Consider the following 27,695-nt stretch of genomic DNA (forward strand, 5'->3'; position numbering starts at 1 on the left):
AGGATCACATGACTCTCAGAGGTTACGACGGGAATCGGAAATGGCTACAGAGTATGGGGGGGGGGAGGGACTACCAATTAATCACCAATGAGATGGGGATCATAAGAATGTTAAAGAGCCTTATGGGGAATCTGGTAAATTTCGTCTGACACAATACATCCTAAATCCTCTGACACTCACCAAATTACCCCCCCCCCATCCCTCCCAGACGATAAATGATCACCGGTTCCTTATTGATAAGCTTTTTTTCGCATGCTGTACCAAGTTCCCCCGAAACTGTTTTGTTTTGTACAATTTATGGGAAAATTGGTTGTTCAATATGACTGAATTATATAAATCTACAAAAGAATACTTTTCTCGATCGGCAATGCTTCCGCAAAACGTTTTTTGATCTCTTCTCTTTTCATTTCTCCTTTTTTTCTTCGGTTTGTATACTTCTTTACCTCCAGTGATGTTTTCCATCCAAATTGTGATATAAAACAAGTCTTAGACATATACAAAAATTCTCCGTTTTATTTAAACTAATATTAATACGCACTGAGTGAGATAAAATCGATCTCGGTCTTTGTTAAAAAAAAAATAGATAATGATAAAAATAATTAATGTAATAATTAAAATAACAAAGTAAAAAAAATTTTTTTTTTGGGACACCAGAGCCTTTTCGAAGTTATTTGTTGTTCAAAAGAAAAATGAAATTGAGAGAAAAGGATGTTTGATAAAGAATGGACAAACAGGTCAGTAATGAACCATCAGCCAACTTGTGCTGTGCACCGCTGGTTTCACAAGACAGAGAGCTGGTTCGTCAAGCTACCGTTACGCTGTTACCCTTTTTCACAGAAAAACACTTTTCCTAATCCAGCCGTCTTTCACTTCTTTGACTTAATTTTTTACATTAATTCTTATATTTATCTTTCATTTATTTTTCTTAAACGAATTTATAGTCAAATTCATATGATACACTTTTCTTTTTTTAACACAAAACCTTCGAAAACTCAAAATCCAATTTTTATATACAAAGTTCATAAATGTCAGCTTCTTCTTTGCAAACCATCATCAAGGTCAGTCACGTATCTTTTAGCGCACGCCTACTGATATCACTAACTTATCCAGTACTTACTGGACAGTTTATGGACAAAATTAAAACTTTAATCAAGAAAAAAAATCGTTATCGACAGAACTTCGTTTCACAAATCATCAAGGCCAGTCACGTATCATTTAGCGTACGTCTACCGGCCTAACAAACATAACCCATACCTCATTCATATTATGTGCAGCCAAAACTGAACCAACCGTTTTATCAACGAAAAAGTTTATAAACAGCATTCCTTTCCTTAGAAACCATCAGCAACGGCCACTCGCGTATCATTTAGCGCACGCCCACAGGCCTCGTCAACTTATCTAGTACCTCCGAGTAATTATTAAGAGCAGCCAAGAACTAATTAAACAAGTTTCGTAAAAAAAAATCAAACGCCATTTCTTTCCTGACAAACCATCAGCAATGGCCAGCCGCGTATCTTTTAGCGTACGCCCACTGACCTCACCAACTTCTCCAAATACTCGTATTTATTTCTGCGAGTAGTACAGAACAAAACCGACAAAATTTGTCGAAAAAAAATTATTAAGTAACAACACTTCAATCATTATATGAAAACCCCAGAACTAAAATGATCGACACTTTTTATCAATTTCCTTATAAACCATCAGCAATGGCCATTCACTTATAATTTGGCATACGTCCACCGGCCTTGCCAACTTATCCAATACCTCATTCATTTTAAGAACTACCTTCTCTTACAAACCATTAGCAATGGCCGGTCGCGTCTCTTTCAGCGTACGCCCACAGGCCTTACCAACGTATCCAAATACTCGTATTTATTTGTACGAGCAGCAAAGAAATAAATCAACAAACTTTATCCGAAAAAAACTTTTTAAAGTACCATTCCTTTCCTTCAACCATCAGCAATGGCTAGTCGCGTTAATTAAGCGTACGCCCACTGGCCTTACCAACTTATCCAATACCTCAATCATTTTATGAGAACCGAAGAACTAAAAAACCAACAATTTTTATCCCTTTTTTACAAACCATTACCAATGGCCAGTCGCGCATCTTTTAGCGTACGCCCACTGGCCTTACCAACTTATCCAATACCTCAATCAATTTATGAGAACCGAAGAACTAAAAAACAACAATTTTTATCCCTTTTTTACAAACCATTACCAATGGCCAGTCGCGCATCTTTTAGCGTACGCCCACAGGCCTTACCAACTTATCCAACACCTCAATCATTTTATGAGAACCCAAAAACTAAAAAATGCAACAGTTTATATCCCTTTTCTTACAAACCATCAGCAATAGCCGGCCGCGTATCATTTAGCGTGCGCCCACTGGCTTTAACAACATATTTCATATCTTATTCATTTTATGAGAATTAAAAAACTAAAAAAAACCTTTATTTTTATCCCTTTTCTTATAAACCATCAGCAATAGTCAGTCGCGTATCATTTAGCGTACGCCCACAGGCCTCACCAACTTATCCAAATACTCGCATTCATTTGTACGAGCAGCAAAGAAATAAATCAACATATTTTATCCAAAAGAAAACTTTTTAAAGTACCATTCCTTTCCTTACAAACCATCAGCAGTGGCCAGTCGCGTATCATTAAGCGTACACCCACTTGCCCTACCAACTTATCCAAATACTCGTATTCATTTGTACGAGCAGCAAAGAAATAAATCAACAAACTCCATCCGAAAAAAACGTTTTGAAGTACCATTCCTATCCTTACAAACCATCAGCAGTGGCCAGTCGCGTATCATTTAGCGTACGCCCACTGGCCTTACCAACTTATCCAATACCTCAATCATTTTATGAGAATCCAAGAACTAAAAAAATCAACAATTTTTATCCTTTTCCTTACAAACTATCAGCAGTGGCTAGTCACGTATCTTTTAGCGTACGTCCACCGGCCCTAGCAACTTATTCAATACTTCATTCATGTTATGAGAACCCAAACCTAAAAATCAATAATTTCCATCCCTTTCCTTACAAACCATCAGCGATGGCCAGTCGCGTGTCCTTTTGCACGCACACCTCTCATCGGCCTCACTTATGATTACATTTTTTTTTTCCACTATAAGAACAAAATCAAAACTTAAACTGCAATTTTTATGAAATCAATATATCATCAAAACCTCTCCGTTACAAACCATTATCAACAGCCAGTCGCGTTTCCTTTTGCTCACGCAACCTTTAGCGGCCTTACCAACAATTCCAAAGCCTCATTTTATAAACAAAATCAAAACCTTATGCAGTAACCAAAAGTAAAAGAAAATATGCACCAAAACTTTTTTTTTTGTTTTTGTTTTGCAAGCCATTACCAAACGTTCCTTTGCTCTCCCTGCCAGATATAAAATCGAACCAAAGAGATGTTTCATCAAGCACTTCTCGAGTTCATTTCAAAAACATTAGTTGCTTACTGACCTCAAAAATGAAACAAATCGCTTCCTTAAACTGTCTGTGAGAATGTGACAAGTTATCGACTGGTGTGAACATGTCAACCACGTACAATGGCTCTGCCTCCAAACCTGATGTTACGACGATAGGACAAAATGAGGAAAGAACACTCAGCTATGTTAGGTTGGGTGGAAGGATTAAGACACAAGTCAGACATCATTTAGACTGTTCGAAGATATTTCACATGTTCTTCTGATTCTTGCTCTACTCAGGTCTCTGGTGTCCCAATTTTAAAAATTTTGATTTTTAACAAATAACCAAAAAAAAAAGAATATATCAGAAAAATTTACTCCCCCCCCTTTCCTTTGAAGTGCTCAGCGGAATAGCAATCTAATGGCGTCGATGGCACGCCAAAAGAATCGCTTCACTTCTCTGTAGCATGCAATGAAACCGCTGGTCAGTTCATGGCGGAGTAAAGCATTCTGCAAAAAAGGAAAATAAGAGGTTCAGTTTGGTATCGGATCTAAGTGCCACGAAACATTTCGCTGATATATCACCACGAAAGAAGGGATTGAATTATTCAAGATTACTCCAGATTTCCTCGGAGTCATGAAATAAATTAAGAAATTTCTTACCTGCTGATAAAGAATTCGGATGTCCCTAAAAGTTGGAAAAAGTTTCTATTAGAACGAATTTTTATCTTAAAAAAGATATTTTTCAGTTTTTAAAAATATTTTATAACCCAAATATTTAGGATCATTTCTCCCATTATCTACATACATATAACCAATAAGCAAAGCAAAACAAACTAACAAACAAAGAAAAAACAACAAAAAACCAAGGACTAGCTACCCATAATAACAGTATTTTCCTTTCTGTCACTTTCTCTGACTTTCGCTTTAAGAACAGCAAACAATAACTCACATTTTCATATTGGCTTTTGTTTCCTTGTCGGCCTGGTCATAAAAAAAAGTCAGAAAAGTTAAAACTAAAATTGCGGTACTTCCATTTCTCTATTATATATTTTAATCTGTATTGTAAGAAGTTAAACGACTCTATCTGTTTGGTCAATTTTTCCCTTCCTCAAGAAAAAAAGGACTGGGAAAGAGGCTGACTCGATGTGGTGTCAGATTCTTTTCCCTCATGTTTTTGGTCGCGCGCAAAGCATTACCCGACGTTCTGCTTCGTTTCGGGAAGTCTAAGAAACGAGGCTGGCTTACGTGTCTTTTTTAATGTCGTAAAAGGAAATTCTCGAGTTGATTGATCAATATGTACCTCATTGATCTCGCCTCTTCTTTCGCATTCGGCTCTGTAGCTTTCAAGCTGAGCAGTGAGTGACTGCAGTTCCGCCTTTTGTTGTTCCTGAGTCTTTTTCAACCTGAAGACGTAATATAATGAATTACGGCAATGCTAAAGAAGATATCTCGTAAAACTTCATAGGGTCTATTATATTTCCCCAATTCAAAACTGGTAAATTGATGTTCTCATTTCAAACATGACATACATTAAATACTGTGGGACTTTTTTGTAGGATGCTGCTTCGAGAGTATTAATTTTAAGTGCCGCCTGAAATACCTAATGAGGTTTACATTTACACACGCTAATGGACCGGACATTATTTATCACGTGGGTGGGGAGAGCATTCGGAGGATTTTGGTTGTTTCACTGTAAAATTTACATGGTCCATCATAAGGCTCTGTAATATTCCTTTGCGCCCCCCCCCCCCCCCCGCTCATTGGAAGTTAATTGCTAGTCAGTCTCCTATAATCCTCACTTTATAATCTGTTGGCGACGACTAATCCCCGTTGCATTCCGCCTGAAAACCACAACCCCTCTTAAAAATTATCCGCCCTCGCCTTCATAAGCCATGAATTACGCCTGTGACTGACAAAAAATCTTTTTTATTGATATTTTACTTACTCCTTGTTACTCTCTGATATGGCCTTCTTGTATTCATTGATCTACAATTTACAAAGGAAAAGAATGTACTTGCAAACTTCTAATCTGAAAGTTTTGGAGTAGCCATCCTTGCGCTTAACAGATTTCATTCCCGTTACGCAGTTCACATCAACTTAAAAGAACGTAAGCCTGGCAATAAATTTAAATATCAGTGACGTTGCTGAGCAATGGCTGAAAGAAGATCAATTCAATGCCTAAGCAGAGCAAAAAAAAAAATTGACCGAAGAACTTCACCAATAAGTTCTAGATCAAAATTTGTTTATCTAAAGAACAATTTCTATCTACAAGTCTGAACGTTAAGAGAGTTTTCATTATCTTGTCACGATTGCAGATGAAAAACTATCTTTCTCACTTTCTCTACCTAGCTTAAAATCGACCATCTTCCTGATGCAACGTCAGAAATTTTTCGTCATTGTTGTTGATATTATTTGTTGTTGTTGCTTTTGATTTATTTGTTGTTGTGCCTTTCTTATTTTTTTTGGTATCTTTATCAATGAGATTTGGCATAATAAAAACTCACCTGTAATCTCAGCGAGGTATTCTTTACCTCATCTGCTTTATAACGTCTGAGGAAAATGAAACTAGAAATTAGTGAACATGGCGACCAAGTCAACCAGTCAGTCAAATTAAACATCCAACCCTCTCGCATATAAATTTACGCGAAATGCAATAAATCTGTCATTGATATAATTTGCCGATGTCAGTCCTTCGGGCTAAATTTCACGAACTACTTTCATTCTGCTTAAAATAGAAAGAGAGAAAGCGGAATAGCGGCCAAAAATTGTTGTAACATGTTTAATCTATCGGTTAAATTTCCCATGTGTTTTTGGGATGTAACTGAAATTTACTTACAGTTGCATGTATCCAATGCGAGTGTCCGTCTGAAAAATAAAACAAAAAAAATAAGGAGGAGGAATTTGCTGTGTGAAGATAAAATTTAACTTATCTCCCCCTAAGGTTATGCAGAATTCTCATGATCCCTTACTGACAGTCAATTTTCCATAGTACCCCCGTAATACTCTATTAGCGACGAGTGACCCCCCACCGTTCCTCACGAGAACCCTGCGATCCCCCTCAAAGTCGCAACCCCGCACCACCGGGAATAAATAATGACTAGCTAGTTCCTTCTTAAACTCAATCCACCGACCGTGCCAAGCCTAATTTCCAGTTTAGATATGGTCATCTCTTGTTGGAAGAACTTATCCCCAAGCCTCTCCTTTCCATTCCGCAGTTTTTCTATCTCAGTCTTCTGTTCGGTTATCTCAGTGGTGAGACCTGTTAGACTAGATTGCATCCCAGCGCCTTCATTGTTCAGCCTAGTGATTTTCTCCTCGAGCTCGGCTTCTTTTCTAATTAATACGAGAGATCAAAGACGAAAAACAGGTTAAATAAATCAGATTAAGACTAAGGAAAGGGTATTTTTATACGGACATCCAATGGCGCTATTGTTTGTTATGCCCTGGGCTCTTTCCATCGGATAGTTTAAATTTCGCATGGCAAGTGTCAACTCAGGCGAGAATTTTTCGATGGAACAACATTTGTTTAAGGGTGGTATCCTTGGGTATAAATGTAGCTCAAGAGATTTGAAGACAAAAATTTTTGGAGGGGGGAAGAAGGTGACTGATACTCACTGGAACAAATGATCGCGCTGACTTCAAAGTTTAGGTTAGAATAACAAATTTTATGGTTACTTCTGAAACCTCTCGCATAAAGAAACTGGATCAGTTGTTCCTTTTAGGTCAACGCAATTGAGGTGGGTCAATTGATAACAGTAAACAATATAATCAACAACCATAAGCCAGCTTTGTTTGTAAAAGTTTTAAACTAACATATCAAGCATCTATGTGAAATTACACTTACCGATCGTAGTTCCTTCTCTCTTGCTAAATAAATAGAACAATAAATTATAATAAATTAAGGGGTAAAGTCTCTTAAGAAACTATGGTGCTGCGTCGGTGGGGGTGTATAACAAAATAATTTTGGTTTTATCTACTTAGTTGATAATGTAAACTGATTTCGAGCGTTCTTCGTCAGAGCTCGAAATGTCAGCTTCGAAACTCTTTAGGTGGCCAATTTACGTAATCAACTCAGTTGAAAAAAACAGAATTATCTTAATAAATTATAACGCTCTTACACTTGCAGCAGGAATTATAATTACATACATATCTTTTATTCGTTCAATAACTCAAATTTCTACTTGTTTCCAGCTTGTGCTCTCAATATGCCTCTTTTACAAGGTTGCTTGTGATTGGTTTATCTCTGTCCTGACCTCAGTTCCCTCATTCTTCAATATTGTTACAAAAGTGCGGGAAAATAGGGAGAACGACGCATGCGCACCAAATTTACTCTGCACTAGTCCCCTAATTCTATCAACCAAGTTCTGTGGGAGAGATCTGGGCTTAAATAATCTAACATTCACAGCTGAAGTAAAAAAATATAACACTTACATTCCATTACATACCTGTAAAATAAGGTTAACTTTGCATCCCTCTTTTTGGGCAGCCTTAAACTTCACACTTAGATTATGCAGATTCTCTTCTTCTTTCTCCAACCTTTAAAAGATAAATATTTCAGATCCAATGTAAATTGCGCATATTTATACTGTAATTTGAGTGTTAAGCAGACGAGATAAAGATAAGTGTTGTAGACTAAGAGCAGTCACTTTTATGTAGACTGCCTTTTCATACTCGTTGGCGACGACTGATTCCCCCTCTGTTCCCCGTGAAAACCATATGATCCTCCAATATCCTCCAAACCCCAACGCCTCCCCGCCTCCCCACCCCCCTCCCGCTATAATTAATAACTAGTATGGCTAAATTTCTCTTAGACTGCACATCTCCGTCGAGTGAAAGTTAGAAAGGTCTCTTTTTTTACATCTATTCTAAACTGAAAAATCATATCTCACCAACGATCACCGATAAATAATGGCTGATGGTTTTTAAGTTTGGGTTTCTCTTCACATAATTCCGGACGTAGTAAATAATCGTAAGAAAAACGAGTTCCCATACCATGGACAAATCAGTGTAGTTAAGAATACAAATGACTATGAATAAACGAAAACTTATCTCACTTTTCGGACATCGCCTTTTCGGAAACCTTCTTTTCTTTCAACTGCGAGAGAAGAGAGCAGCACTTGTTAGGCTATCTTTCTTAAAGATAGAGCAACCATGGCGATCCCTGTTTAGTTTCCCAGCTGTAATCCAAATTGCGCTTCAATAGAGTAATTTTAAATAAGTGTCCAGAGTCATTCGGGATATAGTATGTACTGTTTCAACCGTGTGCGACTAGCCCTGAAAAATCACGGCATGCACTCCTTCAACCAATCAGCTGCAAGGTTTCAAAAAAACTCGACGCATTCACTTACGTTTTCCCGCGCTTCAAAGAGCTCATATGGGCTCCTCGTGATAATCAGCTTTGCTTTGATTGGCCGCGTTAATTTACTCTGGTTGCAGTTTCACGAAACTCCATCGAAGAAAGTTCAAGGGCTTAAAACTAGATCCTCCTACCTCTTTTTTCAACTCCTTTTTTAAGACGTCGTGATCCCGTATTTTCCTACATAGTAAGAGAGAATATATCAATTCAATATGTACTTTTCTAAATAGGTATGCATTCCACCCTTGACCCTAATAAACAGCCGTAGTACTTTATTCCATTTTAAAGAAAATACCACTAAAGTGGTAATAAAAAGATCTTTGAATATTTGACAATGTTAGACTTCAATCGACCAAACTTCAATAGAGTCCCACGTTTTTTATTCCCCCATAATACTTAATTGAAATAAATTTATATCACATGAGTTTGCGCTTTGTATTGTTTAACAAATAGATCCCATGTTGCTGTGCGTATATTCCGTAATAAATCACAGATGACGTCATGTTTGTTAAGAACCAAAAATTGGCATATGAGGCGTAGTTGTATGTCACAGATGTTCTTACCATATTTTGACGTCTGTGATCTATCTCTGGACAGACCACAGCAACATAAAATTTATAAGTGGTATATAATAAAGTAGAAAAAAAGGTGGTTAGCGGTGACGTCATCTATGCGTTTGTCATCCAATAGATCATAAGAAAGAATGAAACTGCGTGTGCGTAATTCAGCGTGAAGACGAGTCTTGCGCTCCTATCCTCGCGTGTGACTCGGGCTTCGCACTCGTCTAACGCTCGTCACCGTTCGCCTAAAAAAGGAAAAATTAGGCCAGGTTACGGTTCGTCATTCAAAAACTTTGCTTAATACTCACTGCACTTGATACACAATTGTCTTGTTGAGTTGGAAATTTTTTGTCTTTTGATTCGTCAACGCCGTTTCTGCCTCTCTGTGGATGAACGAAAAGGCGTTTGGAATCCACATCTTGCTTTAATTAAAAGACAAAACAAATTTGAACTACTAGTCTACGAATTTAATTTAATTTCTTCCGAAAATTAAACTGAAGCCTAGCTTATAATCGTATCATGTTTGTGACAAATTAATAGATATCCGTGTGAGAGAAAACCTCAAACGCTTGAGAACTTATCATCGGACCCGATCATATCCGAAGGCACACGAACACTTCCGAAGACGTTTCAAAAGTTTCCGAAGACGTTTCAAAAGTTTCCGAAGAAGTTCCAAAGTCTTATGACGCAAATTTGTCTCCAGTATTTCACACTTTCACTTAGATTTGGTTAAGCTTATACTTACTTAAGTTCTGCTGTAAGTGCCTCTATTTGCTTCTTTTGCTGGGCATCAATTTCTTCTAACGTCTAAAATGAAAAATAATATTCAAACAGTAAGAAACCAGTTGTTATTCATTAATGGTGGGGCGGGGGGGGGGGGAAGAGAGGGGGAAGAGAGGGGGAAGGGACGCCGGAGGATTTTTTTGGGGGATCACATGGTTTCAAGGGGGAGTAGAGGGGATCAGTCGTCGTCAACAAAGTATGAAGGTAGGACTATAGAACACTGAATGCCAATCACCTGCCAGTAACCGGGGGGGGGGGGGGAAGAGTCATATGAATACTACAGAGCCTAAGAGGGGATCAGGTTAGTTCTCTAGTGACACGAGCAACTTACTCCCCCACCCCGCCGGTTTAAAAGCTGAATGGAGGTTTTATCCTTTTAAAAGATATTTCACAGACTGGATACATTTAAATAACGATTTCCTGTCGATGATAAAATACAAACAACATATATATCCTTCTCTGAAAGTGAGTTGGACCGGAGACTCTTTTGATTTTAATCGAAGTATCAACGAGGTATCTCGGCCTACACCCCTTTGGTGTAGCAAAAACCAACCTTGATCTTCTGCTTGTCCTTCCACGAAGGCCCGCTACAAGATTTCGTCAAATACAAAAGGAAAGAAAAAAATAGTCAGAAAAAAAATCTGAAATTATTTTTAGAGAAAAGGTAGAGCGAGAAAGCTTTGCTTCAGCATAAAAGTTTCACAAACTTTTTCTCAAAATCCTCAACTTTTAGTCTTTGAGAGAGTAGAGTGATGACGCAATAATCTCTGTCTGGTGACCGCTGACCGGAATGTGACGTTCATCACCGGAAATAGTTTTGGTGACATGAGAATTTCTAGAGGTTAAGTTCCTTTTACCTTCCTTCCTCTCCACTCTCAGCAGCGCTTTGCTCAGGGGCTATCGCTTTACATTCTGCGAACTGAGAATGCAGCAAAACGTAAATTCCCTCTTTACTTTTAACACGGTGTTACAAATCATGACCTATTTGCGGACCTTTGCGTCCTTCAAAGCTAAAAATGTAAGGCTCTTACTGACCTGGTTCTCAGATAAGTCCTGCGGAAAAACAAACAGAGAGAAAGAGTTGAACAATAGTATTAAACTAGATACAAATTGTGCAAATGTTAAATTTACCTTTTCTTGACTAGCTTGTTTGATCTCTCCTATGGAAAAAAAACAAAACGAGCATTCGATGAGAAAATAAAACTCCACCGAATAACGATCGAGAATGGAAAGATTTCTTTCTGCACAAAAATGAATCAAGAAATAAAATAAGACAAAATAGAACTAAATCATATTTACCCTCTCGGATTGAAGCCATTTTTGATGAATACTCTTTGCTACTTTGAATAATTTCACGCAAATCTGCGTAGAAAATCTCCACGCCCGATTCGTTCAAAACGCAACCGGATTCTAAGATAAGTGTTCGTTGTCATGACAACTTGACGTTACAGTAGACTTCACTTGCCATATAAGGTTAATCGCGTGTTGCACGAGCGTTTTGTCACGCAATCTCGATCATTATAATGGTAACGAAACACCTATAAATTTGATTTGCCTTCCTTTGTTCCAACTTTGAGCATAATCTGGTATACTTCCCCGAATAAAAATAATTGATGTCAACGTGTTAAGTCGCCATCGAACAATTAATTTCAGGTATTTCTCTCACATTTCCTTCCCATTTAAAATTAAAATTTTGTCAGTTATCTTGCTTGCTTTTCTTGTTTCAAAGAGAAGTCTTTCTCTTTGAGTACAATTTTCCTTCCAAATAGCTTGGTAAAATTCAAAATTTTTCTTTTTCGAATTGAAATTTTCAGATTTACGAGTGAACATTCATCGCAGGTTAGATGAACTGTCAGTCTGAGTTTTGAGTGCATTCAGAGACAATATTTGTTCATGTATGCGAGTCAAGGCAAAAACTTGCAGGTTTTCGTCTCAGGTTAGAAGAACTGTAAGTTTGAGTTTTTAACTTGTTCAAAGACAATTCTTACCCATCTTTGTAAGTCATGAAAAAAACTGGGAATAATTTAAGTTTGAAGGGCTTTGTGATACCTTATGAAATTAAAAATTTCAGATAGATACCTGACAATCTTTAGTGATCGTGGAGCAGTGCAGAGTTTGTCGTTCGAGCTTGATGTCAACATTCTCAGTCTCTGAATCGATGAATGTTATATTCATAGGATTTCATTACCTGCAATTTAACCAAAAATTTATGAATGAAATAAGCGACAATTATCGAACAAAATTATCGAACAAAATTATCGGAAGCCGATAAGGTTTCAAATTGATAGGGTGACTTTAAAAGAAAAAAGTTGTTCTCTTAGAATATCTGTCCAATCATATCTAATTATAAAAGTTCAAATCAAAACCAAATCACGCTTACGAAAATCATATAAAGGTGAAGAGGTCTAATTCCTGGCTGATATAGCTTTCGTTTCTATGGTAACTCACCTTGCTTCGTTTTCTTTCCATAAAAGCGTAACAAAAAACAAAGCAGAGGAATCCGAATCAACAGTTAAGGGTTGGGTAGACGCTGGAGACTTCTAGCGATTGCACAGCGGAGAATGCATGAAATGGTGAGTGCCAGCGATGCGTGCAGGACTATTTGACAAGGGGAGATGGGTCCAAATCATGGTTGCTACAGTCATAAGTTTTTTAAATTCCCTGACTATTCCTGACCAACTGGGTTAGAAATGACGTAAAAGAGTCCTGAGTATGACTGCCAACCTCCTCTCACAGCCCTGCTTTCAAACAAGACAAGACGTATACAATGAACATAACATGTAAGACCATGTAAAAAGGATTTTTAAAAATTTCCTAGAAACCCAACTCAATTTGTACATTGACACATTTAACACTTTTAATTTAAAAACAATGAAACTAGAAGCAAAACAAATGTTTGCTTACTATCAAATGGATTATGCTGGTCTGGAATCCGTCTCTAAAGAAGGTAAATGAGAAGCATTTACCCAAGACCAAATGAATTTAATTTAAATTTCTCTTTCCCTGACTTCTTTCAAAAATGTTAATTTTCCCTGACTTAAAACTGAAATTCCCACACTTTTTTCAGACCTATGGCAACTATGCAAACTTTCAAATTCATAAAACAAAGATAACTTTTCATATCCTTAATTTAGTCTTAATAAGCCAATAAATAATGCAAGGCAGGTAAATATCATATACTTCATACAAAACTCTTGAAAATACTCCGAAAGGGAACTTGCTCTCATGGAAGTTGCACTATATCTGTAAGAATGTCTATAGTGACACCTACACATAAACATGCACTTGTTTTCCTCCCTTGTAAAAATATGTCACACATCAGCATGTGAAAATGAAAACAACTACAACAATGATTAGTGAACTATAAAGTTACCTGACAGAGCCGAAGTCCCTTGTGATTCTTATAGCTAAAATAAAGATGAGCTATAGTTAGCCCTCAAGGTATACATGTATGGTGCTGGAATACAAAGCTTAAACTCTGAAAATATTTGTGAAACACCAGAAATGTTACTAAAACAAGATTATCTCAAGGAAATCATGCAAATCAGGCATTAATCTTAACTGTTGCAGCAATACTTGTACAGCAAATATTCAAGATGCATTTCAGATGTTCATGGTTTCCTAAATTAGAAATAGAATATTGTTTTTATCTAAAAAACACACAAAACAAAACAACACACAAAATAATACATACCCTTCATGCCAAGCTTTAACAAATCAGTTTTCAAATCAGCACAACCACTATCAAATTTACTGGCACATTGTACTAAAGTGTTTCCTATGGGGCCATAATTTGTAAATAGAATCTTATGACTTGGACACAACATAAACCTAACAGCATTAACATCAGTGCAAATAGTACCACATAAAGTGTAATATTTTACAGGGGAGGTGAAGGGGGGAGGTTGAATCTCAGGTAATGATTCTGAAGATAACAGGTTTTCTATTTGGTGGATCAACTTAGATCTAAACAACAGCAATAGCATCAAAAATTTAATCACTAATTGTACATTAAATTCTCAAGATAATGACCAGCCTAAAAAAATAAAAAAAATCTGTAATAAGTAGCAGGATCTTCATCTTTGTGTTCTGAGAACAAAATAATTGAAGGTCCACACCTTATTCAATTAAAAACCTATATATGTTATCAAATACTGTTGAAAGAAAAAAAATACTGGTTCATGCCCATGGCCTTAAAAAAAAAAGGATTCCCTTAGCTTTATAAGCAAAATTCAGCTATTGTGTATTAACCCTGTAACTCCAACAAGTGACCAAGACAGAATTTCTCCTCACAATATCAATACAATATCAACCAGATAAGTGCTGAGAATGAAGAAAAATATCAGTTTGGGCATAATAAGTTGATTCAATACTAAATTATCTGAGCTAACATTCTAAGAATTGCATGGTTGACAGTAATGAGAATTACAAATTTGATCTGGGAGTTAAAGGGTTTATTATACTACAAATAAGCCTGTATTCAGTAAACATTACAACAGCCAAAAAGAAGAAAGGGTCAAAACACAAGGAACCAATAGGAGGTTGAAGAAAGCCACAGAGTTAAGGCAAAGAAAACTTGGGTGACCATGCAAAAATGTTTTCAGTTTTGATATATGACTGGCTTCAGTAGAGTGTGGTGCAAATTTTCTTGACCAAACACTGACCAAGGTAAGCCAAAATCAATGCAACCATCAAAAGTTTCTTTCTCAACCTTTTACATCTTAACATCAGAATGCATACTCTTCTTACTGTTCTCTATAATTTTTCTATGCTAAATGCAAAGAGAATTTGTATAACAATCAGGAGCATCTTGAGTTTGGGATCATTTCCTGTATTTTCATTATTTTTGTTGGATTTATGGTGATGTTATAGTCTGAAATTAGATACTTATCACTCTTAGAGGTTAAAAACATCCCATACCTCACCCTTTTAACTACAACAGTTAAACATAAAACATGCACAAGGAGAAAAATTCCAAACAAAAAAACAACTGAGTTGTCCAACAAAATATCTGAAAAAATTAAACCTTCAAAGAGATCTGCAGAACAAGACAAAAGTAGGAAAAAGAAAAACTTAAGACTTTTAGAACAAAGAGCTTATTTAAACAATCAGTGTGTTGTTCATTTACCAAATAATTTTTTTTCACAACTCTTAAAACAAAATAATGTTGTTTTGAGAGTTGTAAATAAAGCTATTTGGTACAGAAAAATCCCAAAATTCCTGAGATGTATAATTGTTTGTACCTCATGTAATACAACTTGGTTCTGACAACTTGAAAGCACACCATCTAATCATGACAACATTCACACATGCACAGATTTTTGATTGCTTAGTTAGCCTCAATTGAGGCTTGTCCTTTACATATTCGTAAATTATACTTGTTTCCTGTCCCTCTTTAAACTGGAGGAAACGTATCTGCCAAGGGAGATGTCATTGGTGTACTAGTTTCATCCCCACCAAGTTCAGTACAAGAACATAGAGCTTTGTGACCATCAACTGAATCTGCTGTATAATATTTTCCACACCTAGGGCACCGCAATGGTTCCTCTGGCCCACAGGTTGCGTAGATATCAAATATGTAGATGGCTGATGCAATGATATTCTTTCCAATAAACACTGACACGTCTTGGTTAAATTTGGTCCATAGGATAATCCTGATGACCCCCAAGGGCACATTTACTAGAAAAATATAGGATATCGAGTACAAGATCTGAAAAGTTGCAGAACGAACCTCACCTTTTACAATTGCACTCAATTCAAGCAGTGCTAAAGTAGGCAAGAAAAAGTTGATGCATGCAAATGCAATTATGGCATTTTCCAATGCAACTGGAAGTTTTAGTTCTACATCATCTATAAACAAAATCTCCAAAATATCAATGCTGTCTAGAAGATCCAGCGTAACTCCAGCTGACAGTTTGTCAATGTAGATTCTTCGTTTAGAGTGGCGCTTGGCGTCGTGAAGTGAATTAACCAGCAACAGAAATAACATAGGAGTGATGCAAAGTGCAACTTTAAGAAAGTTTTGCCCGAACACTCTGGCATCTCCGAGCTGATCAGCAAATCTTTTAAAAATCACAGCTATCTCAGGAACAAGAGTGATGGCAACATATGCCAGCCACGCGATGAAGACAAAGGCGATTTCGTCCGCACCATCATTCTTTACTTCAACAGGCCGATGTTTCCCGTCAGTTTTTTCTTTTCCTCGTCGAACCTTTCTCCATTTTTCGGTGAGCAACTTTCGTTTGGCCATGAACATCACGCCTATCCAGATGGCGAGAACTACAACATCAGTCGCAATAAATCCAAGTGATTTGTATTCATGATGTTCGTAGAGGTAATAATCCAGAATGGCCCCTTGCAATATTAGCAAAATAAAGCACAAGACTTTACCAACCACTTCCAAGTTCAAACGGCACTCCATGGCGTTGAAATGGTCTTAAAACAGAACACTGAAAAATATTTAAATACTTTTCGAATTGATATGAGCTTGCTGAACGATCGAGATGGAATGGAATGGAAAAGATCACGAGTTCGAGGTTCGAACCAGATTTGATCAACATTTACGGACCCTTTTTATTAAAGAATTACAAAATAATGTGCCCTGTACCTTGTTCCTTGGAGAGTCCTTCGCAAACTTCAGGGAATTATGGCTGGCAAATTATGCTGATTGTTTATCATTTTCAGTTTAAGCCAACATCGCCATACCAGATTTACGCCCAAGTCATTTGGAACCCAGTTCTCTTCTTTCTAGAGCCCGCGATCCTTTCACCCAGCAGAGGAGCCATTCGAAACAAAGGTAGTAAGTATGTCATGTATGGGGAATTATTATCCTCAATATGTATTATGTCGTATACTTTACTTACATATAATGTTTTATACTTTACAGGTGACGTACCTAGGACACAGGCGGCTCAAGTTCCAGCTGTGAGATGATCATCTTGCCAAATGAGAGTCATAGCGACATCATAGGAGTTTGTATGAGAATATTTACGATCGCTCTTAGATATTAAAAAATCAAATCAAATTTTCAATAAAAATAGTAATATTAAGCGGTCAAATAACAAGCGATGCACTGTGGAAGTAAGGTGAGGTATTTTTTAGTAAGAATTTGACTGTACTCTTTTATTCCTAAAAGCTGTCGTAAGTACTCCCATACAAACTCTTATAATTTTGCCATAACTCTTATTTCGCAAGACGATCATCTCACAGCCACAACTCGAGCCGCTTATGTCCGGATTCTGCTCGTCAGTTCTTGTTCTTTAGTGAGGGGTGGGGGGGGGGGGGGGTATATTTGTTTGATTAATAATTATTTTTGCGATTTACCTAGTCCTCCATCTTAGCTCTAATATAGGGCGACTTTGGCTAAGGGTTATGGTTGACTGATGTATAGAAAATGGAACAGTTTGGAAATGTTTCATGTCACCACCATTCTTATATATGACATCATAAGCAAAACAAAACAAACGCGCATCTGTATGTATCAATTTTTCTTGCCGAGTTTTCTGGCCTGTACTTTTTTCTATGCTTGTGTTTGTCTGTTGCACACTTTTTCGTTCAATAATTTAGTTTATGTTTTTTTTTTGTCTTCACATTTATTTTCATATTTGTTGTTTGTTTTCGTTTTTGTTTGTTTGTGTTTCTCATACAGGTGACGCTGAAATCAAACCACGGCAAGGGGGTATCAGGTATAAGACTTATCTTTACCAACCTTGCCATGCTTGTTGTTGCTATTTGAACAAAAAAAAAATTGGAGCATTCATGAAGTGCCACATTCATCTTCTGGCAAATATCTCCATCCGTGACATGGCCAATTATTCTTTAGCACTTGGGATTGTCACGTTCTATCCTGCCTAAGTAAATAGCAATACGGAAAGCTTCCAAAAAATTAGAGAAGTTATTTGTAATAAGCGAAATAATAATCCGGTAATTTGGCAAACAAGATGATTTTAATTTTCTTTGAGGGTAATCTCGGAATCATATAATGTTGTTCAGCTACAGAAAAAATTATCTTTAAGTAAGCGCAAAATCTATCTGTAGAAAAGCAAAAGCGATCTTCCCAGTTTTCAATTATGTACTTTTTCATTACCAAAACAGACGAGGTTCCCAATTGAAATCGTGCAATACCCTCATGCCATACGTTTTGAGTCATCGTTCCTATGAAAATAACTAGAGAAGTACTAATTTCAAATTTAGGAAATTTATAATTTCCTATGTTTATCGTTCCTCTCAAGGGACAAAGGCGAGTAAAACGGAATATCTCGCCAGAAAATGCCACGCAATGAAAGGAACGTGAAACAAAAAAATAAATTACGACTTAAGACTAATCCAGACATGCGACCTAAAAGTGGCGCTGATTAAAAACAGACCAGATACACACTGTGTAGTTATCATATTTAAATTGGTGAAGGAAGCTTTCTTCGAACCTTTCAATAAGCTTTTTCCTTTGTTCAAATTCTGGAAATATTGCAAAATGTCTTTCCTTTGTGACTCATTGATAAAAATTTCATTCATTGCGGCAATTCAAGGTGTTCTTTATCATCAAAGGCCTTCTTCTAGGCTATAAAATTATCTTTTTTTGGTAAGCTTTCTTTTGTCATTAAGATTTCTCGATAATCGAATCCACCGTTATTATTATTTTGTAGAGCAATAAAATATATTTTAGCCAGCTCGCACGCTCATATTATTGTTCAGACTGCTTTGTTGACTTTTTTTCAGTTTTCATTCTTTAAATGCCCTCAAAAGTGATAGAAATAGAAATACTGTTTATGTTCTTGGGCATAAGTACTCTGAGCCCTTCTCAGAATTATTTTAACTCTCGCAGTTAGGGCTCAAATGACTCTCAGTCGGGCCCAAAACATACTTATGCCGCAAACATAAACTGTATGGTTGGAATCTAATGTATGAAAAAAGCTTCACTGAAGTCGATTCTAACTCTGTCAAAGGTACGGTTGCCAATATTGATTGCAAACAGACGAGAACTTCCTTCAAGGTGTATTGCTTTACATTGCTCAATAGGTACAAAAGTTTCAATTTAGATCAGAGGCTTGGTAACTTTTTCAACCAAACTGACCCAAAGAATGGCTCTGAATTCTAATCTGACTCAAGGAAAAACTGGCTAATTCGTTCACCTAGTTTGGAATAGATTCATTGTAAGACGTTCCACTTGAAAGTCGGGATTTCTTTTATAAATCGGTTATGAATTTTTTTTTTCATTTTAGCACGTACAAGATTTAGGACAATATTTAGATTGTTGAGTAAATATAGTTTTCCTAAATTCGCAATTGCTTTTACCGAATGGCCCTAAATTACATGAATTATCAATTGCTGTTGTTATTACATCGCGACAGTTGTTGGACATTTACCGTCCAAGTCATTGTTAAAAACGGATATCCTCACTCCGTAGAATAATTTAAAAAGGAGAGATCGTCTCCCACGAGTCTTACATTTTCACAAGATACAGCTCGTGAAGTTCCAGTTTGCTTGTCCGTTTGTGTACAAGGTGAGTCATTGTTATAAGCCACTACAGATTCTTGAAAGTGTTCAATGATTTGCCATACCATGTGTGACGTGCTCCTCGATTCTACAACATGAAATTGCGCAAAAATCGTTTTTCTTATAGGCATAAATCTTATTTAGATTCGCTCGAATTTGCTGCATATCAGTCTTGTAAAGAAACTTGTGTCCACCATTGTAAAGTAAGCCGTTTGTGCTGAAAGGAGTTCTCGAGCTAAATGTTCTTGGTATTAGGCTTGTTTTTGTAAAGTAGTTTCTGGTTCTTGAGCAACGATAAACTGACTTTTTTTAACGATCAATATTTCGTAGAATATTTTCGGGTTATATTAAGTTATATTAGCGGGGCTTTTGTCACCTTGATGTGAGCAGAATTCGTAAAGTGTTACAACGTTTATTTCAGTCAAAATCTAGAGGTAAAACATTACGGACGTTTTTGAGAAGAAGAGGACTTCTTTTACACTAGCTTGAGACAAACATGTCGAAAACAGTACTATCGAAATGATTGAGAATGCTTTTGAAGAACCGTAAAATGCTCCTAGTCATTTAAGGATTCATTTGAAAGCCAAACCAGCGGTACCTTGAACTGAAGTAGAAAAGTAGATGGACCACCGAAAACTACTGAATAACATTTATAGAGGAATGAAGACGGAGAACTAATTAATTAATCATTATTATTGGGGTAAATGTAATCCGGCACTGACTGTGAGACATTATGATTGTCTCAGGGATTAATTAATTAAATTTATGGCTGATTAAATGATTGATTGATGGTAGAGGGGTTTTCAATCGAATGTCGAGAAATTCGATCCGGGATTGCTTTGCTTTTGCTTTACTTGAGTCACTCTGTGATTGGTCCTGAAAACACGCGCCACTTTTTTAGCCAATCAGATGCAAAACTAACACCAATCACCAACTGGTCTTTCCCGTTTTCCCGCGAGTTTTATTTTTAGTTCTCATTGGCTCTTAAAAGTATTTTAATTTTTCTGATCACTTTGGTTTGGTTTTGAGACACTCAATCGAAGAGCGCTAAATGAATGACCAACTGACTGACTGAAAGACTGACTGAATAAATAAACGAATATCTGAATGACTGAAAGACGCAATAGAATGACAGAGTCATTGAGTGACTAAATGACTAAATGGAGTGAGTGACTGATCATGAATAACTAATCATGAATGGCTGACGAACTAAATGATTGATCATGAATAACTGGAAGACTGACCGACCGACTGATTGGTGAAAAAATTTAGTGACTACTCTTTGATTAAAGCGGTTTCAGCTGTAGCTTCCCAACAGATTATGCTAAAAACTTACATCAGGAGACAGTAAACGTTTCCGTTATGCAGAAGGTTAGTTGCATCAGCCTCACACATTTGTTCAACGTATTAGCATGAATCTGTTCTCTCTTTGCACAGGCGTATTTCAACAACGTGCTTCGAATTTAAATGAACTATAAAATATTGCTTTTGGGTTTGTTCCTTTTTCTTGGAACAACTTCAGTGTCCGCCAAGCCAAGACAAAGGAGAGCAGACGAGGTATTAAATCGGCTGCAGCTTCTCTCAGATGAGGTGAATAAATATTTAAGATAAATTATATATTATTTCTCATCAAGGTGGGGAAAAAATTATTCTTAGGGTCTCCAATAGTAATAAATCCTGATATAAGTAATAGAGAGGGGTTATTCGTAGAATAAGGCAAAGATAGGTGAAAAAGAACTTTGTTCACACGAGAGTGATAAAGAATATCGTATCAAAAGTCCAGTAAATACCCTTCTTTTGAAACTAAGGTATTTGGCATTTGAGAGGGAGGGTGGGGGACAGAATACTACAAGGTCTAAACCTGTGCTGGAACAACTGTCTTGCCCCTCCCTTTCCGCCCGCACCATTTTCTATACTTCGTAGCTATGTTTTCTCTATATGAAAGAGAAAAGTATACTTTGAGATGTTTAATCATTGAATTTTCATGTTAGGAATTGCAGGCGAAAGAAATCAGTTCCCATATAGAAAATGAAGCACAAAGTACTAAAAGAGAGCCTCGACCGAGATGTAGCGTTGGTCATTTTTATGGAAAAAAATGTAACTCTGGAAGAAGATAATTTAAAAATTTGAAACAAACTAATTTAATGATTTACTTTCTTTACTTTCTCCTGAGTCTCTTGCGTTACGACAAAGTTTCAACAAGAAGGGGTCATGTTTCAAATCACATTCGTAAACGTCGAACTTATGAAAGACTTCGACTTCACCACACGATCATGCAGGTGCCACGTGATTTGGCACATAATCGCTAACTCGTCCCGGTCGGCGTTTCCATAACGCGCGCGAGTAAGGTAGACCTATTCTTGTTCCCCTTCCCATGATCTCTTTCTTTCCCCTCCTCCCTCTTTCCCATTACCCTCGCACTACGTACTCTATAAAGACAAACCTTAAACCTCTACGGCAGCCATTGTTAGCTCTTGTCACGCAATCCTCTCAAAGATGACGTGATAACTTTACTTACAAACCATTAACTTATTTCGCAAAACGTCAGGTATGTGCAATGACATTACGTTTGACCGGCCGCATCGATTTTAGCATACAGTTTTAAAGAAGAAATCAGCCCTATTAGGAGTAATATGCGAGAGAATTGAAACCGTCCTAGAAATCTGTGAAAAGAAACAAGAGCAGTGAAAGGAAACTCTAGACTTACCAAGCACAAGGGTTACTTAGAACGGGTATCCTGTAAATTTACCATTTTGTTTTTCTCATTTTGAGCTTTCTTATGACATTTACTCGGATTTACAACACCGTAACTGACTGACATGTGTGACTGTTTATGACTGCTGTAAGACAACTTTACTCTGAAGCCTCAAAATAAACCACCACTTTTTTTATTAATCTTCAAGACTAAAAAATTAATCAGGTACATGACGTTAGAGCTAAAATTTCAATGCTGTTATTACTGTTACAGACTATATGAAATAACCTATTATAACATAGCTAATAAATTTGTCTAATCAAATTCAATAGCGTGAGCGTGCTTCGTATTCCTATTGTGCACGCTCATGACGTCAGCAGACAAATCCCTCCAGAAAAAAATTTTCCATCGGGTTGAAAATGTTATAAAACAATTGGTTCACACGTCAGCTGTGTGTTCATCGAGATATGAAGCACTTAGGAAGTTTGGAGGGCACTCAAGAAGCTAGAGTTGCTCGAGGCTACGCCTCGAGCAACTCTTACACATCTTTCGTGCTCTCAAAACTTCCCGCGTGCTTCATATCTCGATGAACACACGCTGACGTATGAACCAATTGTTAACTGATAAAATTCTTATTTTTCTCGCAAGCTGTGCCTCTATAGCTAATCAATGATAATCCTGGTGATCTCTTGAAATTCTCTTGGTTGCCTAAAATTTAGTGGAAGATTATGAACTTGTGGAAACGGAACAGCAGGTTGATCCACAGATATCTGCTTATGGCAGAACAAAAAGACGCACTCCCTGTGAGGCAAGAACCTTAGATGTGCGGCCCTTTACCATCAAGAATAAGTTGTCGGTCTTGTCCACGTCCTCGGACCGCGTAGCTCTGGCGCGGACGGATATAATCGCGCAATGGCCTTTAATAACACGTATGGGTGAAATTTGTGGGGTAATGATCAAACCCATTCGATCTTTTACGACCGTCATGTCAAAATACTCAGTGGCGCCAAAGTTGCAGATCTGAAAATGAACGAACGTCACTCTTCCTAAAGGAAGTGTATAATCATTACTGGCGTATCTTACTCTGAGCAGGGCCCTGGAGGGTTTGATCCTCTGTCGAGAAATTCTCTCAAAAGTATTTCCGCCACGAGTGATACCACTGAGCTTGAGTTTGAATTGTTGGCTTGTGCGAGGCGTAAAACTTGCGGTGAAATGGACGTTGTCAGTTGTCTGCAACGTGACGTCAGTAATCCTAGCTCCTTCAGGGGTAATGAGCTCCAAGCGTAAAGAGCTTGTGTTGAGCTTCTCGGAACCAGCGACAGTGATGAGCATCTTATTCAGTTTACCTTTAAGAAATACAGAATCATTTGTGATTCATTTGAAGTTGAAAACGGGGCGAGTTTTTTGACCAATCACAGACCGAAGTAAAATCCCAGATTACATTTGACACTTACTTGAAAATTGCGCTGATTATAAATGAAACTTACCTATAACCGGATTGGAAATAGGCACTTCTGTTATCTGTCTCCTGCGTCCTTGCATTGGAATGATGAAATCTACCTCGAAGTTGACATTTGTTTCACTGCTCGACTTAACTTGAAACTCGTGTTCGCCTGACACAATCAGGGTCCAGCCTCCTATCTTGGGGCGGTCGATCTGATAGACAGTGATCTGGGACAAACTAAGTTTTTCAGCTGAAATTACGATGTTATCGGGGTCTGTTAAGGTAATTCCTTGTCCTGCATTAAAAACAATAATTTAAATTAAGTATGCAAAAACTGATACAGGGGGTACGCAGATAACAGACAAAGAAATAACTTAACAAGAAGATAAACAAGGGTGTTAATTAGAAATGATTAATTGTGACATTCGAAGGTTAAAGAATTAGGCAGAGAGCAACTATGTTTATTTTAATATATTTCATTGATTTCATTTATTCAATTTAATCCTTCTTAATCTCCAAGGAATGAAGATGTTGATAAAGAAAAACAAAATCAAACGAACAAAAATAAATTAAAAAAAAAAGATTTGTTGCAAAGTTTCCATGTGGCAGTTATTAAGAGTTGACTGTTTGGGAACTACCTCTCCTCGCGTCTTATATCGGCGAGTAAACGCTAAGAAGCTCGCGATCGCATTTGCCCCCCCTCCCCTCCCCTCCTCTTCTTTCTGACCGTCGCTCACCCTGCTGTAAAAGTCAAAGATGGCAGTCCAAGATAATATTGAGCACTTGCCCGCTAAAGCATCATAGATACGATCAAGGACCTAAAAAGTGCTCACCATTTGTTCCCTGTCGTGTGGTGCTTACTGTTATAATCAATTTTTCGATGGATTCATCAACTGGAAAGTTATATCGACCGGGTGATGTATCTTTTAGGCTCCGCTTCTTCTTGTGTCCTGGGCTTGAACCGATACTAAGAGTACTCGTCCCATCAAGCACACCTGCTGTCAGGTTATTAAGCTTTTCCAGTTCTCCGTCTCTTCTAAGAGAAATGGTCTGACCTGAGGTAAGCTGGGCGAGATCTTTGAAGGCTGGGTGCAAACGAGTGTAACAGAAACCTACACCAAACAATCGATAAATTCGTGAAACAGGGCAACTAATCAATTGATCATTCGATAGACCAGTCAGACGGATTGATTAATCTGTCAGTCAGAAGTAATTTAGTCAGTCAGCCAATTCCTTAATTATTCAGTCAGACACTCTATCAATCTGCTAGTCTGTTGGTCCGTCAGCCTGTTGTCTGTCGGCAAATCATTCTGTTTAACTGTCGGTCCGTTCTGTCGTTTTCTTTATTTTTCATTCTGTCGGACCATCCGTCTGTTGTGTGTTAGTCAGTCGGACTTTTAGTCTGTCGGACTGTTGGTCTTTAAATCTGTCAGTCTGCAAGAGACGATACCTTATCCTCTCTTACGGTTTGTCAGTCAGACATACAGCCTGCTAAACCGTACGCGAACAAGAAAGTAAATAATTTACTGACAATTAGATCCCTTTACCTGTGGTTAGAAAGTTAATTGTCACCCGAAGTCATCAGCTAAGTACTGAAGCTCCTGAATGTTTTCGTCTGATGCATCTTTTGGGCCCGCGTCCGTAAAGACGTACATAGGGGATCCCCATTCTGGTCCAAATCTCAATGTTTCCAGCATCCCTCTGAATGTATACTCCGGACAATCCCCACCACCGTATGCTGTAAGAGCATTAATAGCTTTTACGAACTCACCAGCTTCGCTTTCCTCTTTGACTATGGCGGCCGATTTCACTGTAAAATATTGAAGTGCAAATTTGTCATGCCCCCAAAATCCTCCACACCCCCCTTCCAAGATTGAAAAAAGCAAGCAAACTGACAAACATAACACAAAAATAAAATGTTTTGTACGTACCAGGGTAGGGGTCGTTAAACGGCGACAAAATGTATTTCTTCACAGTGGCATTACGAGGATAATTTATGATGTCTATGGCGATGTTTTTTGCTGCTTGAATTTCTTCACTCATGCTTCCAGTGTTATCAATGGCAAACATTAGTGACACGTCTCCTTGGACAGCCATGAAGCTATCAAACACCGAGGCGCCGAGTTTCTTCCGTAAATCTTGAAGGAAATTGCCTCCTTCCGTTTCAGGGGTGGTTTTTTCCCCTGAGGTGGTTCTCTTGCTTCGTCGCGTTGCCGACGACTTGGTGCTTAAAAGATACATGATCTTGCCCAGAACTTCGCGCGCATATTTGTAGCTCTTACTTCTTATCGCTCGCATTAGGAGTCCTTTCAATTTATTGAAGGTTCCTTTCCTGTACCGGAATCCTGAAGCCTTTGCTTTAGCCACAGCCCGTTCAATGTCATTGATGGCTTCGAGGAACTTGTTCGATGGTGATAAGCGCGGTTTGTAAGTCCTGCTTTCCTTTGTATAGGTGATCTCTTCCCGAGTAATGTTTTTCGTTGGGAAAGTGAATTTAGGGGGGAATCTGCGTAGGGATTTAGCCTGCTTATTAAGTTGCCCTTTAAACATCTCTCTCACTTGCTCAAAGGGAGTAATAATCCTTTTCGTTTTCTTCGGTGTAAGTATTTCCACGCTCCTCTGCGATCCGTGTGAGAAACCCATCAAGGCATCGCGAGTGAACTGCAGCGATGTGGAGAGGAGACTGCCCCTACAAGGTCCTACAGCTAATAAGAAGACAAAAGCGCTCGTTGCAAGAAGCGAAAGAAGTTCGCCCTTTATGATCATGATGTTCTCTTTGTGCTGCTCAAAACTTTTAAAGTATTGACACTCTTTTGAAAGATTTTTATAGGCTGAGTCTCAGTTAACTTGCTTGAGCATTTGAGGAACCAGTTTACGTGCTTACTTACCTCTGAGCATCTAAGGAACCAGTTTACATGCTTACTTACCCTTGAGCATCTGAGGAACCAGTTTACGTGCTTCAATTACAGATTGCTATCGTTAGTTTTTTTCCTTTGTTTTGTTTTGTTTTTTTTTTTCCAAAACCGATTGATGCCTATGACTGATGCTTTGCTAGAGTGAATGGGCCCTTGATCCCATAGAGATCTCTAGCATGTCTTTCGTTGATTCAAAGACACCAAGAGTACAAAAAATAAAGGCATATTAACGTTGTGTACAAACGGCCGACCGCCAAAGCCTAAGATAACCAGTGGAAGCCGATGATGTCCAACTGTTTTGAGAATCCAAGGCCATCAGTGCCGACTGCAATAGTATCTCCCGAACAGCCCGCTACTTCGCGAATGGCAGCGTTGACTTAGATAATAATTTGTCGTCGGGATTTCTGCTCTCACACCACTCAAATTTTGGTGATTCAACGTTCCTCTTTTAAAGAGGAAAGTTGTGAGATGTACAGTGTGTACATTTTAAAACGCACGTGCTGAACGATTGATCTGACCACAAGATCTATTATTTTGCCATGACCTCGTCGTCGCCGTTGTGTCATGTTACGTCCGCCGTGTTTTCTTCAAATTTTTATTATACCAACGACTTTACAAATTCACGTACAGGTAAAATCTTGAAAGTGTTCGAAAGGTGATGTTTTTATTGTGCAATATCTAATAACAACCCAACGAATCGGAGATGAACAAATGGTACATATCTAACAAACTGCGAGGTAGCGAGGTAATTTCCCTCCCAGCTAATCCCTGGGATGTCACGCAAATCTTTCGTATGACAATTGTTGCGTTACATCCTATATCCTGCCGCCTGAACCCACAATATCTCCCCATTAAAAACTCGCTTTACAAGACATTTGTGACTTTCGTATTTCTAGCTCGTTTTCCAAATGCTTATGTAATTATACGACGTTTGATCACACTGAGAACTGGGTCTAAGGCACAAGAACATCGATTAGCTTGTGATAAAAAATTAAAACAATACAAAACAAAACAAAAAAA

At 37.8% G+C, this 27,695-nt stretch overlaps 2 protein-coding genes, 1 long non-coding RNA gene and 2 pseudogenes across 3 annotated transcripts; 1 reads left to right on the plus strand and 4 right to left on the minus strand.

The window, feature by feature from the left end:
• The window catches only part of LOC136284123 (fibroblast growth factor receptor 1-like), a 159,982-nt pseudogene that overhangs the window by 60,408 nt on the left and 71,879 nt on the right, over window positions 1-27,695 (minus strand).
• LOC131800262 (cingulin) lies at window positions 496-12,867 on the minus strand. Its single transcript, XM_059117954.2, has 20 exons — window positions 12,578-12,867; window positions 12,209-12,317; window positions 11,261-11,289; window positions 11,165-11,182; window positions 10,987-11,048; window positions 10,683-10,716; window positions 10,092-10,153; window positions 9,655-9,729; window positions 8,921-8,966; window positions 8,485-8,525; window positions 7,876-7,966; window positions 7,275-7,297; window positions 6,562-6,763; window positions 6,267-6,295; window positions 5,935-5,980; window positions 5,376-5,416; window positions 4,731-4,833; window positions 4,380-4,411; window positions 4,091-4,115; window positions 496-3,937 (listed from the first exon to the last, which is right to left on the minus strand). Exons 10-20 carry the CDS (start codon window positions 8,493-8,495, stop codon window positions 3,830-3,832), a joined length of 711 nt encoding a protein of 236 aa, XP_058973937.2. The 5' UTR covers window positions 8,496-8,525; window positions 8,921-8,966; window positions 9,655-9,729; window positions 10,092-10,153; window positions 10,683-10,716; window positions 10,987-11,048; window positions 11,165-11,182; window positions 11,261-11,289; window positions 12,209-12,317; window positions 12,578-12,867; the 3' UTR covers window positions 496-3,829.
• Window positions 15,521-16,854, minus strand: LOC131800261 (transmembrane protein 121B). Its single transcript, XM_059117953.2, has 2 exons — window positions 16,737-16,854; window positions 15,521-16,578 (listed from the first exon to the last, which is right to left on the minus strand). Exon 2 carries the CDS (start codon window positions 16,548-16,550, stop codon window positions 15,525-15,527), a length of 1,026 nt encoding a protein of 341 aa, XP_058973936.2. The 5' UTR covers window positions 16,551-16,578; window positions 16,737-16,854; the 3' UTR covers window positions 15,521-15,524.
• On the plus strand, window positions 19,482-21,771 carry LOC131800269 (uncharacterized). The gene is made up of 3 exons (XR_009341449.2): window positions 19,482-19,628; window positions 21,059-21,211; window positions 21,613-21,771. It is a non-coding gene; the product is annotated as an uncharacterized lncRNA (long non-coding RNA).
• LOC131800257 (von Willebrand factor A domain-containing protein 7-like) lies at window positions 23,001-26,585 on the minus strand (annotated as a pseudogene).

This window comes from Pocillopora verrucosa, chromosome 11 (assembly GCF_036669915.1).
Source record: "Pocillopora verrucosa isolate sample1 chromosome 11, ASM3666991v2, whole genome shotgun sequence".
Classification (NCBI taxonomy): domain Eukaryota; kingdom Metazoa; phylum Cnidaria; class Anthozoa; order Scleractinia; family Pocilloporidae; genus Pocillopora; species Pocillopora verrucosa.

Bases quoted from the DNA above. Each gene is read 5' to 3' on its own strand.
- LOC131800261 (XM_059117953.2), bottom strand. From the start codon at position 16,550: ATGGAGTGCCGTTTGAACTTGGAAGTGGTTGGTAAAGTCTTGTGCTTT.
- LOC131800262 (XM_059117954.2), bottom strand. The intron at 5,417-5,934 runs GTGAGTTTTTAT...TGTAAATTGTAG, and splicing joins ATACCTCGCTGAGATTACAG to ATCAATGAATACAAGAAGGC. The intron at 4,412-4,730 runs GTACATATTGAT...TTTTATGACCAG, and splicing joins GAAGAGGCGAGATCAATGAG to GCCGACAAGGAAACAAAAGC.